Below are 14,209 nucleotides of genomic sequence, written 5' to 3'. Positions count from 1 at the left end.
AGAGAAAAGTCACGAAAGGAAATCTCATCATTGTGTCATTGCAATGCGGACATGGCAGACATGTGAATGTGTCAGTTGCATCATTGCATCCAAAATATCCTTGACTGATACCAGATACTTTTCAGTAGTCTGGAAGTTGCATATTACACTAGTATCCCAGTGTTTATTTCCTGGGGTGAATCATATGGGGAATGATGTTTCCATTTGATTATTCATCTCTCTATATACACGGCTGGTCCAGGTTTCTAACCATCTGCGTCAGTACAGTTTTGTCTTTGATGCTTTCTCATCCAACAAGTCTGTCATTTCTGTACCAGTCGAATTACAGTATCTTAACAGTTGAGGATAAACCCAGTTTGGTGTCTGGCTGTCAAGATGCTGCATTTACCACTCAGCTGGATTTAATTTCTTCTTCATGTTTTTTATCCACTGATTAGTTTTTAAATTGAATTTCCAGAAAATTTACCATATTATTATTATTACTAAGTATTCACTATATGAAATCACCCAATACCCTGATAAGAGGATTTATCTGTATCGCCTACTCCTAATCCTCTGCACTACTAGTGTCAGTCTTTCACTTTCATTTGAGGATGTAGACATTTTTTTATCATCAGGTTCTTAGTTTTTTTATAACTGAAGTTGAGGACACACCAGCACTAGACAGATAATGATCAGATGTAAGCATGCCAAAGTATCCCAATTTCTATTAGCGTACTATAGCTAGCATATTTCTCAGAATCAGGATAATTGATTATTTGAGAAAATAATGTAGATGAATCAATAATGGAAATAATCATTAATTGCATCCCTAATTTGTTAACCAATTGTCTCAACTAAGGATGGAAATTAATTGAACTACATTGACATTTAAAGATCATTTAATCCACTTCCAAAAACAGTAAGAGGGAAAGAAAGATGAAAAGAGGGAGGGGAAAAAAGAGAAAGACAGCATGTTTTAGGGCAAATGAGAGAGAGAGGGAGAGTTCCTATGGATAGAAGTGTTATTTGGCTTATACTATTTGTAATAATGGAGTTTATTAGTGAAGTATATGGAACTACATTGTAGACTGGAGTCTCTGCTAAGGCTGACAGCTGTCAATATACGAACGGCTCTAAAGCAGGTTGAATGAATCCACATCATCTACAGTACATCTCCAATATGAAAGAGCGTAATACTTTCACGTATCAAGACAAGCTGTATGGGATAGCTTAGTGTGAAGTTTAAGTCACATACCAAATATAAGTACCGATTTCATGCACTAAGGCAGAGAATTTAACATTTTTCACCCTCTTAAAGAGCAGTTCATTGTAATTGTTCTTATTGCTTTTAGCCTTTAAATCATGCCTGGTGGCAACTTAAACACTAGCTCCCCGGGAGATAGAGAACAGATGCTTCTCACAGTCAACCTGCAAGACTGACTTGAGGGAAAATATAGCAATTAAATTTCTCACTGAGAAAATGTCACCTAATGCACATTCATCTCCAAATGCAGACAGTCTGATTACATATTTGGTCCAGCGATTATCGGCATGAACAATGCCTGTGTAATTGATGTGTGCTGGGAACACATTTAGGCAGAGGTCAACCTCTGGCCCTGCGCTGTATAAATGATTCAGCATGGAAATGGAGGAGTGATGTCATTCCAACGCAGCAGAATCCACAGTGAGGATAAAAATAGCTGAATCTGAGCAGTACTGACCGAATCACAATCTCCCATCTAGTCCTTTGTCAACACAAATGAGCCCAGCCGCAAGAGAGGGGAGTGAATAATGTAGAGAGCGCAGGGCAGATATCTTCAGCCCAGTCGATTCCAGCGCACCTTGTCCAGGAAATATTGAGATGGCGTCCATGAGTGCGGTAGTGTGAGGTTTCAGAGCGCAGCTGAAGGATGGCTGCTACCATAGCAAACACTGCGCAGCCCCAATAGAAGGTGAGTCTGCGGTTTGGAGTGCAGCGTAAACACTGTGCTTCTGAAGGGAGTGTTTGGAAATCACCTTTGTCAGCAAGGATGTCAGGGTGAGCTAATGAGTCTCCAGTTACTCACAGTGAAATCATTTTGTACCACGTGGTAACAACAGTTTATTTAAGGAAAAGTCTGACACTGAGCAGGAATCACTCTTGACTCAGGAGGTCTTTATTTGCATGAGGAAAGTGACAAAGCAGATATGTCTCTTACAATACTGTAGTTCACCTCCATTTTTTCCACCCAATTATTCGTCCCCTAATACTGTAATGATTTTCAAGAAACTTTCGGCATGTTTTTCTAGTGCCTATTTCAATTCCAGTTTTATTTTGTGAGTTATTGAGTGAGTATGGAGATAAACTGAATATGAGATAATCAGCACCTTCTGCTCTTTGGGTCACACTGGGTTACAACGGAGATTTAAAGGCACTTTCCATTACTCCTAAATTAGTCTCCAATCGGTTTCTCAGTCAATTATTTAACCTTTTTTTTTTGTCTATAATTTCCAACATTTTTTTCTCTATTCTGGCCATTTAAATGTAACATCAGCAAATTGCAAGGGAGTCAGTATATTTTAGCCTCTAGAATTACATCTGAATACAATTATAGGTTATGTGCATTAACATTTTTGTTTTCTGTAATATTTTTTTAACCTTTAGCTTTAAACATTGAAGGTCGCCGCCAGTCAGATTACTGTATACAACAAACATCACAATAATTGATCATGAAATGCACTCCATAACAATCCCACTCCACTGTCTTTGTGAGAACTCTATGAAACAGCCTCTGTTCAAGAACAAATAAAACACACGTACAAGAACACCACAAACATTACTTGACAGTAGAGTTCACTAAATCTCTACATCCAAGCGATAAAAATCTCACCCACTCGAGGCCATCTGAGCACGACTGACAGGTTAGTACTGAGAGAATTGTATGTTTTTTTACATCACTAAGAAAAATACAGGAAAAGCTGCTTTTAGCTCCTCTGAGTGGCCATGTCTGCCGGAGGACTGAAACCCCACACTTCTTTAACTGTCTCTCTGCAGTATCTGCAAGTAACTGGTCCTCAAATGACTTCTTCACCGAATGTGCCACGATAATTGCAGTGAAAGTGAGAGCGTGTTTGATGCACAAAATAGTGTTTTCAGAGGCTGAAGTTACAGAGGTTGAAATACACAGTTTCTACTCAAAAACACATTGAAGAAAACAAAAAGATTAAAAAACGAAGCATTTCCAACCTTCGTTGTGGTCATTCAAATACTGACATGGAAATCACAATCAAGCACTAGTGCTGATGTCATCATACTGTCGTCTAGTGTCTTTCCAGCAAGTATCTATTTTAATATATTACTAAAGCAACCTGAAAGCTGCAATAGTCAATATTTTTATATCAACAACGGATCAAATGGTCAGTTCTTTCTTTAGTTCCCCTCTGCTGTGCGCAGCTTTTTGGCGTTTTTTTTAGCTCATTGTTTTGGTTTTACAGCCCACAAACTCTGCTCCAACAACACCATTGTCAGCTACAACAGGCGCCCAGAAACATGACACCAAATGACTGCTAATGTTGCGCCATGTATGCTGGATAAATAGGCAACTGCTTGGCACTTTATATTAGGTCAGTTTCAACATGGTTCCAAAAATAAATGAATGCAGCTCTAAATACATTAACATAGATAGATGAATGTAATCAATAGTAAATTTAAAAAACATAAAACTAGTACCTTCGCTGCTACGTTAACAACAAACCTTTTAATAGATCAACATGATGTCCAAGCCAATAAAATAATTTTTGGCTGTTAGTTCCTGACCAGGCTGAATTGCATTGTTGTGGTAATTCTTTTTTTTTTTTTTTCATTTTCAGAGCTTTCCCATGTTAAAACATAGAACCAGTATGCAGATGCAAATCAGATGCATGTTTCCATTTTAAGAAAAATACCTTTGTATCTCCATGAGAGTAAAAAACCAACCCCAACTTTAACATTTTTGTTTCAAGTTTAGTGCTAAAGCCCTTTGCAAATACTAATTGGTTGTGTGGACTATGAAACATTGCAGCAGAAACAATTTTAACTGAGTGAATCCACTAAAACTTTGTTGAATGAGGTTGGAAAGTAAACATCTACTGACACTCATGAATTTTAATTACAGAATTTAGAATATCCTCAGAAATCAATGCAAATTAACCAATTCTGTAAAGTCAGAATATTTTAATAAAATTTCCAAGGTTATAGAACAAAAGAAAATTAAAAAACAAAACTTGCATAATAGTGAAAAAATGCAAACACAAAATGTACCCCAGACACAACTCTTGGCATCCTTCACTGATATTTGGTTGCAGAACCTTTGCCAACAATGACAGCCTCTAGAAGCTTCTTGCACCTGTCTGCTGGTAGTTTCTGCCTCTCTTCCATTGCTATGTGTTCAATCTCTTTTAAGTTTGCAGGAGTCCTTTTTGCAATGGTTGATTTCAGCTCTCTCCAATGGTTTAGGTAAGGAATCTTCGCTGGCCTTTTTCCTTTCAACCATTTTTTGTGCTACTGGATGTGTACTTTGGATTGTTGTCTTGCCTAAAGACCCAAGACCTTCACCTCAAACGTAGTTTTCTGACATTGGGTAACACATTCCGCTGTAAAATGCCTTGGTAATCTTCTGATTTCATCCTTCCTTTGACACATTCAGTGCCTCCAGTACCAGAGGCAGCAGAGCAGCCCCACAGCATGATAAAACCTCCACTATGTTTTACTGTAGGTAGGGTGTTCTTTTCCTTATGGACGTCATTTCGTTGCCTATAAACAAACTGATGCACTGCATCCCCAAAGAGCTCCACTTTGGTTTCATCTGTCCATAGAACATTATCCCAGAAAGACTGTGGCTTATCTATGAAAGTTTTTGCAAACATTAGTTTTGCCTTTTTGTGCCTTTCGTTTGATAGCGGTGTCGTCCTTGGCCTTCGCCCATGGAGCCCTACTTGGTCTAACCACCACTCCAAATTGCTCCAAGTCCAAATTTAAATTCATCAAAAGAGTGTCCATAATTGTGTACATTTAATGTCTTTATTTTTTATATCAAAAATATGAAAGCATTTTTTTGTTGCTGTTGTTCATTTACCTTGGACATTTTATTAAATATTGTGATTATTCAGAATTTGTTAATTTGCATTTATTTCCAAAGGTATTCTAAATTCTGTACTTAGAATTCAGACTATATATTACAATTTTACAATTATACAGAAAATGAGGAAAGAAATGAAATAATTAGTAGACTATTTGAAATGCCATTACGTCATACTTAATGTCCCCCAGTTTTTACAAAACATTTCTTTGTCAGGCATACCGAGTCATACTTTAATGCCCAGATATCTTCAGACATTCGTTCAAGTTAAACAACAGAAAAATACTATGATATGGGTTTATGAGTATTGTGAGTGTAAATTGCATCGTGCAAATTCTCTAGTCCTTTCTACAAAAATACCTTCATAATCTTATCCAAAGAGCAGAGACTGTAATTTACCCATGGTTAATAGAACGTAGGAGCAGCATATTTGTAATTTTGTTTCGGTGCTCCTTATCCAAAACCAATCCTCCACTTTTACTTCACAGATATCAGGGGCTGTGAATACAGAGCAGATCTTTTAACTCCGGGAGAAAGGAGTCCATGAGAACCCTGTATAATGAGTTTCTTTTGAGAGGTTACTCTGAGAGAAAGTATGAAATGAACAGCCAAACTGCAAGCCAATTTCAACTTCCCTGAATGAAAGCCTTTAATCCGAGATGAATCCCCTTGATCTACAGTACCTCAGGTAGACAGCCCGGGTTACGGCACAAAGGGGGAATCAACTAAATGCCTCTGCACTGTGATACAAGCTGTTCTCTGTTGAGCTTCACAAAGACATTGCAACGCTGCTCCAAAACAAGTTAGCAGTTAGCTCCATCCCACCTTCCGCCTTCTCTGCACTTGTTTCTACTTTATGAATCCCACTGCCGAGAGCCTCTGTTATTTTCTCATAGGTCAAGGAAAGTCTCCTAGAGAGCCGATGATGAGCTTCATTATTAAGCCAAGCAATTACATCCACCCCCAGCCTAGGCCAAAGCCAGGAGCTCCCTCTATTTATTTCGTTAAGATAAGACAGATCGGGGTGGAATAGTAATGCAGTGCCACATAGCTCGGAGGGGAGGGGAGGTGGCATTTGGGAAGCAACAGGGGAGGCGGATGGACAACATCGGCCCACTTTGTGTTCTCCCTGTATCTTTTCTGATTAACCAGTGGGAGAGCACAGCTGAGCTGTAGATAGCTCCCTTCGACTCTACCTGCTGCTGTCAGGCTTGCCATTCGAGTGAACACACTGACCCATGCTGAGTTCAGACAGTCTGCAGGTATGTGCGTGTGCAATAAGCGTGTCTTTCTTTACATGTGCTGCTGATTGGGTGTGGGGAGAATCCATGAAGTGGATTAGCTCCATCATCGTAGGTGTCGCTTATGCCACGCTGCTCAGTGGTGTCCCACTGGCGTCCCCTGGTCCCCAAGGTACACCTGACGGAGACGCTTAATCCATGTAATTGTGTTGATGAGATACTCGGCAATTAAAAAGTTCTGCCGCCCACACCAGCTTCGCCACAGGAAGCTGATACCAAAGGGGAGGAGATCATGCTAAATTGTTACACCAAAGCATGACTCAGCAGACAGATTTTTCTCTTTACACCACTGAAGCACACCGTTTGTACTGTGTCACCTTGACATCAAATGACCATTAGACCTAGGAGTGGGGCGATGAGGCACACTAGCACAGGGAAAAAAGAGTCAGCTGGCAAGGTCTTGATCAGTGCTCTCCTCATAAGTCTTGATGATGGCTGCAGTGTCACCCGTTGCATTGCTCTTCTGTCCTCTAATTGCCCCTCAACCGCCACATTTCTCAGCATCTAATCATCAGCAAATGTCATCTGAATGCGGTGTGTGTATGTGTGTGTATTTAAGTAGATGAGAGGACCTGGCAGGGCTGGAGGAGGTGACCTTCAGGGGCGGTCAGGGTAATGAAATCACAGGGAGGAAGCCCTGATGTGGGGCACCGCCTGGAAACCCCTCTGTCAAGGCTGACACTGATGACCACATCCTAATTGAAACAAATGTGCCAATTAGCCAATTCATTTCTTAGATCCTCTACCGCACACTTGCCTGGCTAATTTGTATTTGTCCCTCCAGCTTTTTTTTTCTCCCACCATCTCCCCTCCTTCATCTATCTCTCCCTCTGTCTCTCTTTGTGTATCTCTCTCTTCCCTTCTGCTTGGTGAATCTTTTCATCATTACCCACGGGCTGTTAGCGCTAGACAGACAGCTAATGTGTAGCGTGGCCCCGAACACTGTGAGGGCCGGCTCATGCCACACGTTAATTGCCTCTTTCAAGTCACAAATTTCCCCTGATACAATTGAAATAAATACATAAAGAGTCGGAAAGTGGGGAGGGGTGGGGGTGCCACCACTTGTGTCACCCATTCAGTGACAGATGACTTAATCATGAGAAATTAGACTACTGTCCCCCAGTCCTCTGTCTCTCTATTTTCTTATCTATCAGAGATGCTGAGCGCTTTGCCTCTGATGAAACCCACACAAGAAGCTATATTTTAATTGTAGAGAAGAATCTAGGAGCCTTTGAAGAATGGCTTCTAAGTGTTCTTCTAGACAAACAGGGGAAAATAGAGGTTTCTGTTGCCGTAATCATACTGTACTCCTCTCCTTCAAGAGAAAAATTTTCACTTCTGCTAAAAGTGGTACATTTGACTCAGTTGGTGTGAAAAAATAACAAATGTGAGAAATTATTACTGTGTTATGATGCTCATTATCATTTTTATTCATGTCAATATATACCTGCAATCCATCATCCACGGGCCTGTGTGTCATTTCTATTTACCCAGCGTTTGCATGCCCAAAGGCACTTCCTATTTGCATCCAGCCTGAGTGTTGTTTATTATAAAAAGTGCCTGTGTGCTTCCTATAAATCCATCAGCCTTGTCCATTCTGCCACAATATGAATGTAATTTGCAAACGCAGCGATGCAGCTCCCTTAGCAGGGTAGAAGCAGTAAAGCGTCACTAAGTTTGTTATTCATAATTAGTTTTCCTCTCTGTTGCTGGTAATTGGTCATAGTACTTATTTTGACTGCCTAATGGCTTTACTGTTGGTGATTGTGCTGCCTAGCTCTGGTTAAAACGCAGGGTGGGACTTGTAGGGTACAGTAGACCAGCATTTATGTGTTTTACTCTACAGTTTTAAGGTGCATGAATCCAAATATGAGATCTGCATCTTCCCTCCACCCGCTTTGCTGTTTCCACTGTAAACACAACAGCATCAATGTCACTAATTTTGTTAAATTGTGACAAAATATATTTGTCAATGACTTTTTTTCCATGACGAACATGAGACGTTGATGTGACGAAATGATGTCATTAAGCAATAACTGCGACTAAATCTCCACACCATATTATTGATGAAAAACAAAGTGACTAAAATAGAGTTTAAACATAAAAACTGTCACGAAATTTCTTTTTTGTTTTTTCAAAAAATTACATATACCCAATATAATACCTAGCTACTCACTTTAACACTATGGCTTTAGGGGCTCGGAGTACATATGGTGACGGGAATAAACATGATGGCCACATTGGGGCTTGGTCAGAAAAAACGTATTGACATGTGGAGCTGATTCAAATATGTTGGTTTGTAATCATGTCATGTTGCTAACCATTTCCTCTATTTTAAGCTACAGCCCACTGTATTTGCCTTTGTGATAGGATTAGAGTAGGTGCTTAGCTGCAAGCTATAACCTATAGTACAGTTTGCTATCAGTGGTAACTGAGAGCCAACTGGGTAACTGGGCGTCATGGTGGGGGAGTTGCACTCGAGCTGCTGCCGATTTAATTTATTGAATACCCAGTCTTTGCCAGTAGCAGATGCAGCAGTAACCACTTGCTCTCTGAAAGCACCTTAAGATCTTTCTGTTTCTGTTTAAGTGATTCTAACAAACCGATTATTTGTCTGTTGAGAATGAGGAAATAATGCTTTCAGTTAGAATATGAACACCGCGTATATGCAGTTTTTCAATCAGCCTTTGTAAACCTGTTTGTGGCTAGTTTTCCAGATCTCTCTTACTTTAGTGAACAATGGCCAAAACTAGAAAAATAAGTCCAAAGTTGAAATAAAACCAGAATCATCCTTTAAGTTTGCTCTTGACTTTGTTGCTTTTGTTGTTGCTACAGCATCTTACTGTCCAGTGTGGTAATATTTAAGACTGTATTGCTTTGTAACTTTGCCAATGGATCGCAGTTGAAAAATAGCGGGCTGACTAACACTACGCTATTTACGGGAATATGGAATAATGTGTTATGTCCTTGTAAATGAAAAAACTGACTGACGTGAAAACTCTCTGATAACATTTCCAAACAGTTTCCACACGACACCACAATTTTATTTTAGCAAACAAAACAAATTTAAGGGCACCATACACAGACAGTGTGTGAAGCAGATCAAAAATACTACACCCAATGTTTTCTATGTAAGCGTACAGAGCAGAAGAGTCTTCATGTGCATCAGCAGTTTTAGCACATTCGCTCCCCACATTAGGATATTCCGGCTACTGCAACTTGAGAACTTCACTTGTCTATAGTGTCAAATGGCAACGTGTTAAGTGAATTGGTTGGTGTGTGTTTCACCTTAATACAGCGTACCGCAGTTATAACTGCATGTCTACACAGAGAGTGATTCAGCCACGTTTTTCGGTCGTCTGTTTTACACGCATCTGCTCCTGTCTTAATCAATTCCGTGGTAGGCCACGGAATGGCTCAAATTTCACTCGCTCTATACGCTCGTAAAGGAGGCCCGAACCGTATTTTTGACACTTCAAATCAATTTTGTTCCATTTTACATGCATAACAGTGTTTGTGTTTGGGGCTCTGAGCAATGCCAAAATACAGTTGACCTACAACTCAATACCTGAGTGGATCCCGTGTAAACACGCTTGGTGCCCTTAAACTGCTGTTGTTCCTCTGCTAACATACTGCTCACACTATGCTTCCTGTGTAGACATTGTCCAACATTAGGATGTTCTTACAGCCTAAAGTTGTGAATACTTATGAGTATCGAAATAATTAAAACTTGAGTAGTTTTAGATTAGAGTAGTTTTAATAGAAAGGTAATGTTTTGTTGCATTTCTCATCCGTCTGTCCGTTATTTCCTCTCTTGTGTAGGTGGAATGGCTAAAAAACGAAGAGCTGATGAGTTCGCTGACTGATGATAACATTGACACTCGAGCCGACCACAACCTCATCATCAATAAGGCACGGCTGTCTGACTCTGGCAACTACACCTGTCTGGCCAGCAACATTGTGGCAAAGAGACGCAGTGCCACAGCCACTGTGATCGTCTTTGGTATGCTGTTCTCCCAGCTGTTATTATTGCCCTTTTACAACACATTACAGTGTAGTGACAGAATGTTTACATAGCACTTTAAATTAATTTGTTTGGTTTCCTCCACCCCTACACAAGTGATTAAGAGACCCATCTCCATGTTTCCTCTGAAGAGTGATGTTTCCTCTTCATTTCGATGAATGTATTATTCAAAGACTCAATTTACTGCCTCTCATTTAAAATCAGTGTGTACTTTATGAGAGAAAATAAGCCCCTGTGTCTTAATCTCATTTAAAAGGAGTGTTGCTTATTAAGTATTTATTTGCCAGAGGCCTTCCAGCAATGCAGGTTCATGAGCTTTGATAGCACTGCTAAACATTCAGCTTCCACGCACGTTAGACCAAGAGATCATAGAGTAAACTGCTTCAGTCAGAGCGCTAAGTGGTCTACTCCAACTTGTCGACCACTATGAGTCAGTGTCGCCTTTAGAAATGGCAATTCCGTTTAATGGCTGTTTTCTTTGCATTCTCACAGTTCCATGCCTTTGTTTTAATCCAAGAGCAAGGAACATTGAACTGGCAATTAGGAAAGAGGGAGCTGTATATCCTCCACAATGAATGCGCTGTGGTCAATCTACTCCAGCCGTTATGCATTGTTGCCTTGCAGTGCCTCGGAGCCTGCATAATCATTAATAACCCCAGCTCTTGTTAGAGTATTAAATGCAGACTTCTGGAAAAGGAATATGCGTTGTTGTGTACTCACTCTACCTCTTCTTCTTCTCTAACTCTGCTGAACTCTTTCCAGTGAACGGCGGCTGGTCCCTGTGGACGGAGTGGTCGCCCTGTAATGTGCCGTGTGGGCGGGGTGTCCAGAAGCGATCTCGAACCTGCACTAACCCAGCTCCTCTGAACGGCGGGGCTTTCTGTGAGGGCATGTCCGTACAGAAGATCACCTGCAACGCACTGTGCCCAAGTCAGTTCCATTTAAATGCTGCATAATTTCTGCACAGAATAAATATAACTTTGTGGATCGTGTTGTAAAAATACAGAAGTTACTTTTCTATAGGTGTCAAAAGTTATTAATACTTGGCTACGAATGATTAAGATGAGTTGTCAAAGATTAAAACATGCTGTCAAAACAATATTAGTGCCAAACTAATGATATTTTTGGATGAGAAGCTATTAATTACTTAAACTTCTAGCACAGTTTTTCCTTTCAAATTTGTGTCCTGATGACACACTTCAGTGCAAGGTCTTTTTAAGGCACTTTGCAGTATCACAGCATGTCAACCACATTCACATACTAGACATTTATCCGTTGCTGATATCCAGAGTGACTTATATGACTTGAATGATCTTACATTCCTGCCTCATTAGCATTACAGACAACCAATAATAAGGACTGTGAGGGACAGATCCATAGTGACTTGACAATATCCCTGTACAGGCGAGCTGAGAAGTGCCACATGGAGGAAGATACAACGAATAAAAAAAGAAGAGGGGATTTATGATGCAAAATAAAATGACTAGATTAAGCAGCAGTGGGAGAGGGGATATGACTCAGTGTACTGTGTGATTCAGGGCGAGAAGGAGAGCTGAGGTACTTCTTGAAGAAATGAGTTTTTATCCTACAAGAGCAAACAGGGAGGGACTTTGCTGCTCTGGCTAGAAGGGTGAGATTTGTTCTCGAGGAGGCAAGGGTTATCTTGTCCTGTTGTAAACATTCAGGCCAGCAACATAGAGACCAATCTGAAGACTAGAGGTGTGTTTCTACAACCATTTCTGAAAGACAGGGCTGTTATGAAGCCAAAAAATAGTCCTTTTGGTCTACAGCCATTTTAGCAGCTCTCTGCGGTTGTACTTGTGAACAGTGGTGCTTCTAGCTAGATGCTAACATGCTGAGGTTTAGCAGGTAATGCCAACTTAGCGATTTTCTCACTAAATTTGGCAACATTTAAAACCCCATTAGTGACTTTTTTTTTTCCAGAAAAGTGACTAACGACAAATCTAGTGACTTTATTAGTGTATGTTTTTCATAAATTAGACATTGACAATGACTGTTTGCAACCCAGTGTTGGGATCCTCCCTATTCTTGATACTACATCCACAGTCTGTACGACAGCATACGTAAAAAATTTTGAAAAATAAAACTGGCTACTGATAAAACTAGTTAGAAGCAGTTATGTCTAGTTTGACTTCATTTTTTTTAACTTAATGTTTTTTAAATTTTGGATATATGTAAATAGAGTAGTTATATTGTGATGTCACTAACATGCAAATTAGCATCTGACATCATCTAGCAACATCCGATGACTTTTCGAGCAGGCTTTAGCTACTTTTCTTTGAAAATAGTTGGCAACACTGTGCTTACCATGGTCACCATTTTAGTTTAGCATGTCAGTGTAGTAGTAATGTACTTTTGCTTGCATTGTGTAATTAATGAAGACAAAACTGGCTCTTTTGGGACCCACCAGCCCTTTCATTGCTGGTAACAACAGAATGATTTAAAGCCTCTCATAGCCAGTTTAGACTGGTAAATTATTTTAACAAGAAGCCAAAAAAATGACAATAGATGTAACAACATATTTTTATTAGGTCTCCCACAGCCGCACCACAGAGATTTCCTGTGAAGCTATGTGAGTCATGCAAGCAATCAGGATACCAAGTAACCAACATTGTGTTGTGCTCAGATTATTCTACAGCAATTATACACAATCACTTTTGAATTTGCTTTCATAATTACATTTTGAGGACACATAATTGCGGCCTGGAATACGTCCAACCAACTCAACATATTTTGTCGAGACAGTAAGGTCAGTATCAGCATTTTATGCTAGCACTGAAAAGATTGCAGATATTTTCAATATGAATGTTTATTCATTATGCTGATAAAAAAGCAGACATTCAGACAGAAAAAAAACAAGAAAAAATAAATATATATTTGATATCTGCAACCTGATATACAATAAATGGGACAGAAATCAAAACGTTATCTCTGCTGTGTTCATTCAGTTACAAGATCAGTTTCAAGAGGGAAGAGAATAGGAAATCAGTGGAACCAATAAAAGGCTCTTAAAGAAGCATTCTTTCTTATAAATATTTCAAAAACAGACATTGCACTGATTAAATGAAATGTAAACATTTACCAGCTTTCAACCTTTTCTCTGTAGAGCTATGCCAGACAGAAACAGCTGAGTCACAGATTGGTCATTACAAGTTCAAGCCAGCGCAAAGACCACCAGTGGCAAAATGAGGCAGTGAGGCTACACAGGGTGGTCATAAATTTTAATATACAGTGGCTTCAGAAAGTATTCAAGCCAAAACAGGGGCATCCTGTTTGCTTTAATCATCCTTGAGATGTGTCTATAACTTGATTAGAGTCCACCTGTGTCAAATTGAATTGACTGGACAGAGTTTTGAAAGGCAAACACCTGTGTATATAAGGTCCCACAATTCACACCGCACGTCAGGACAAAAACCAAGGCATGAAGTCCAGGGAATTCTCCGTAGACCTCTCTGATAAAACTGTTGATAGGTATAGATCAGGGCAAGGGTATAAAACCATTTCTAAAACTTTGAGTGTTATCAAGTGGCCTTGGTCAGTAAGGTGACCAAGACCCCGACAGTCACGCTAACACAGATTCCTAACTGGATTAGATGTGGATGAGCAGGCGAGCGAAGATCAAGTTGTTTCAGTGTTTCGCAATGAAGATGTTCTAACCTGCTCCGTGCATTAACGAACGACTGGGCTGAGCGACGTGTCGCCTGATTGAAAATTCTCGCCCTAGCTCTATTTCTACGAAACTTTTGCACAAAAAATAATCATTCCAGCTGAGGAAATGATTAAAG

At 39.9% G+C, this 14,209-nt stretch overlaps 1 protein-coding gene across 1 annotated transcript in view; it reads left to right on the top strand.

The window, feature by feature from the left end:
• The window catches only part of unc5db (unc-5 netrin receptor Db), a 107,107-nt gene that overhangs the window by 36,129 nt on the left and 56,769 nt on the right, over nt 1-14,209 (top strand). Inside the window, exons 5-6 of the mRNA XM_040154839.1 lie at nt 10,202-10,382; nt 11,166-11,333. Coding sequence (XP_040010773.1) covers nt 10,202-10,382; nt 11,166-11,333 — 349 coding nt within the window. The remainder of the gene's footprint in view (nt 1-10,201; nt 10,383-11,165; nt 11,334-14,209) is intronic.

The sequence above is a fragment of the Xiphias gladius genome, chromosome 19 (assembly GCF_016859285.1).
Source record: "Xiphias gladius isolate SHS-SW01 ecotype Sanya breed wild chromosome 19, ASM1685928v1, whole genome shotgun sequence".
Lineage (NCBI taxonomy): Eukaryota > Metazoa > Chordata > Actinopteri > Istiophoriformes > Xiphiidae > Xiphias > Xiphias gladius.
Note: the sequence above shows the minus strand (reverse complement) of the source record. Positions and strands in the feature narration are given on the sequence as shown.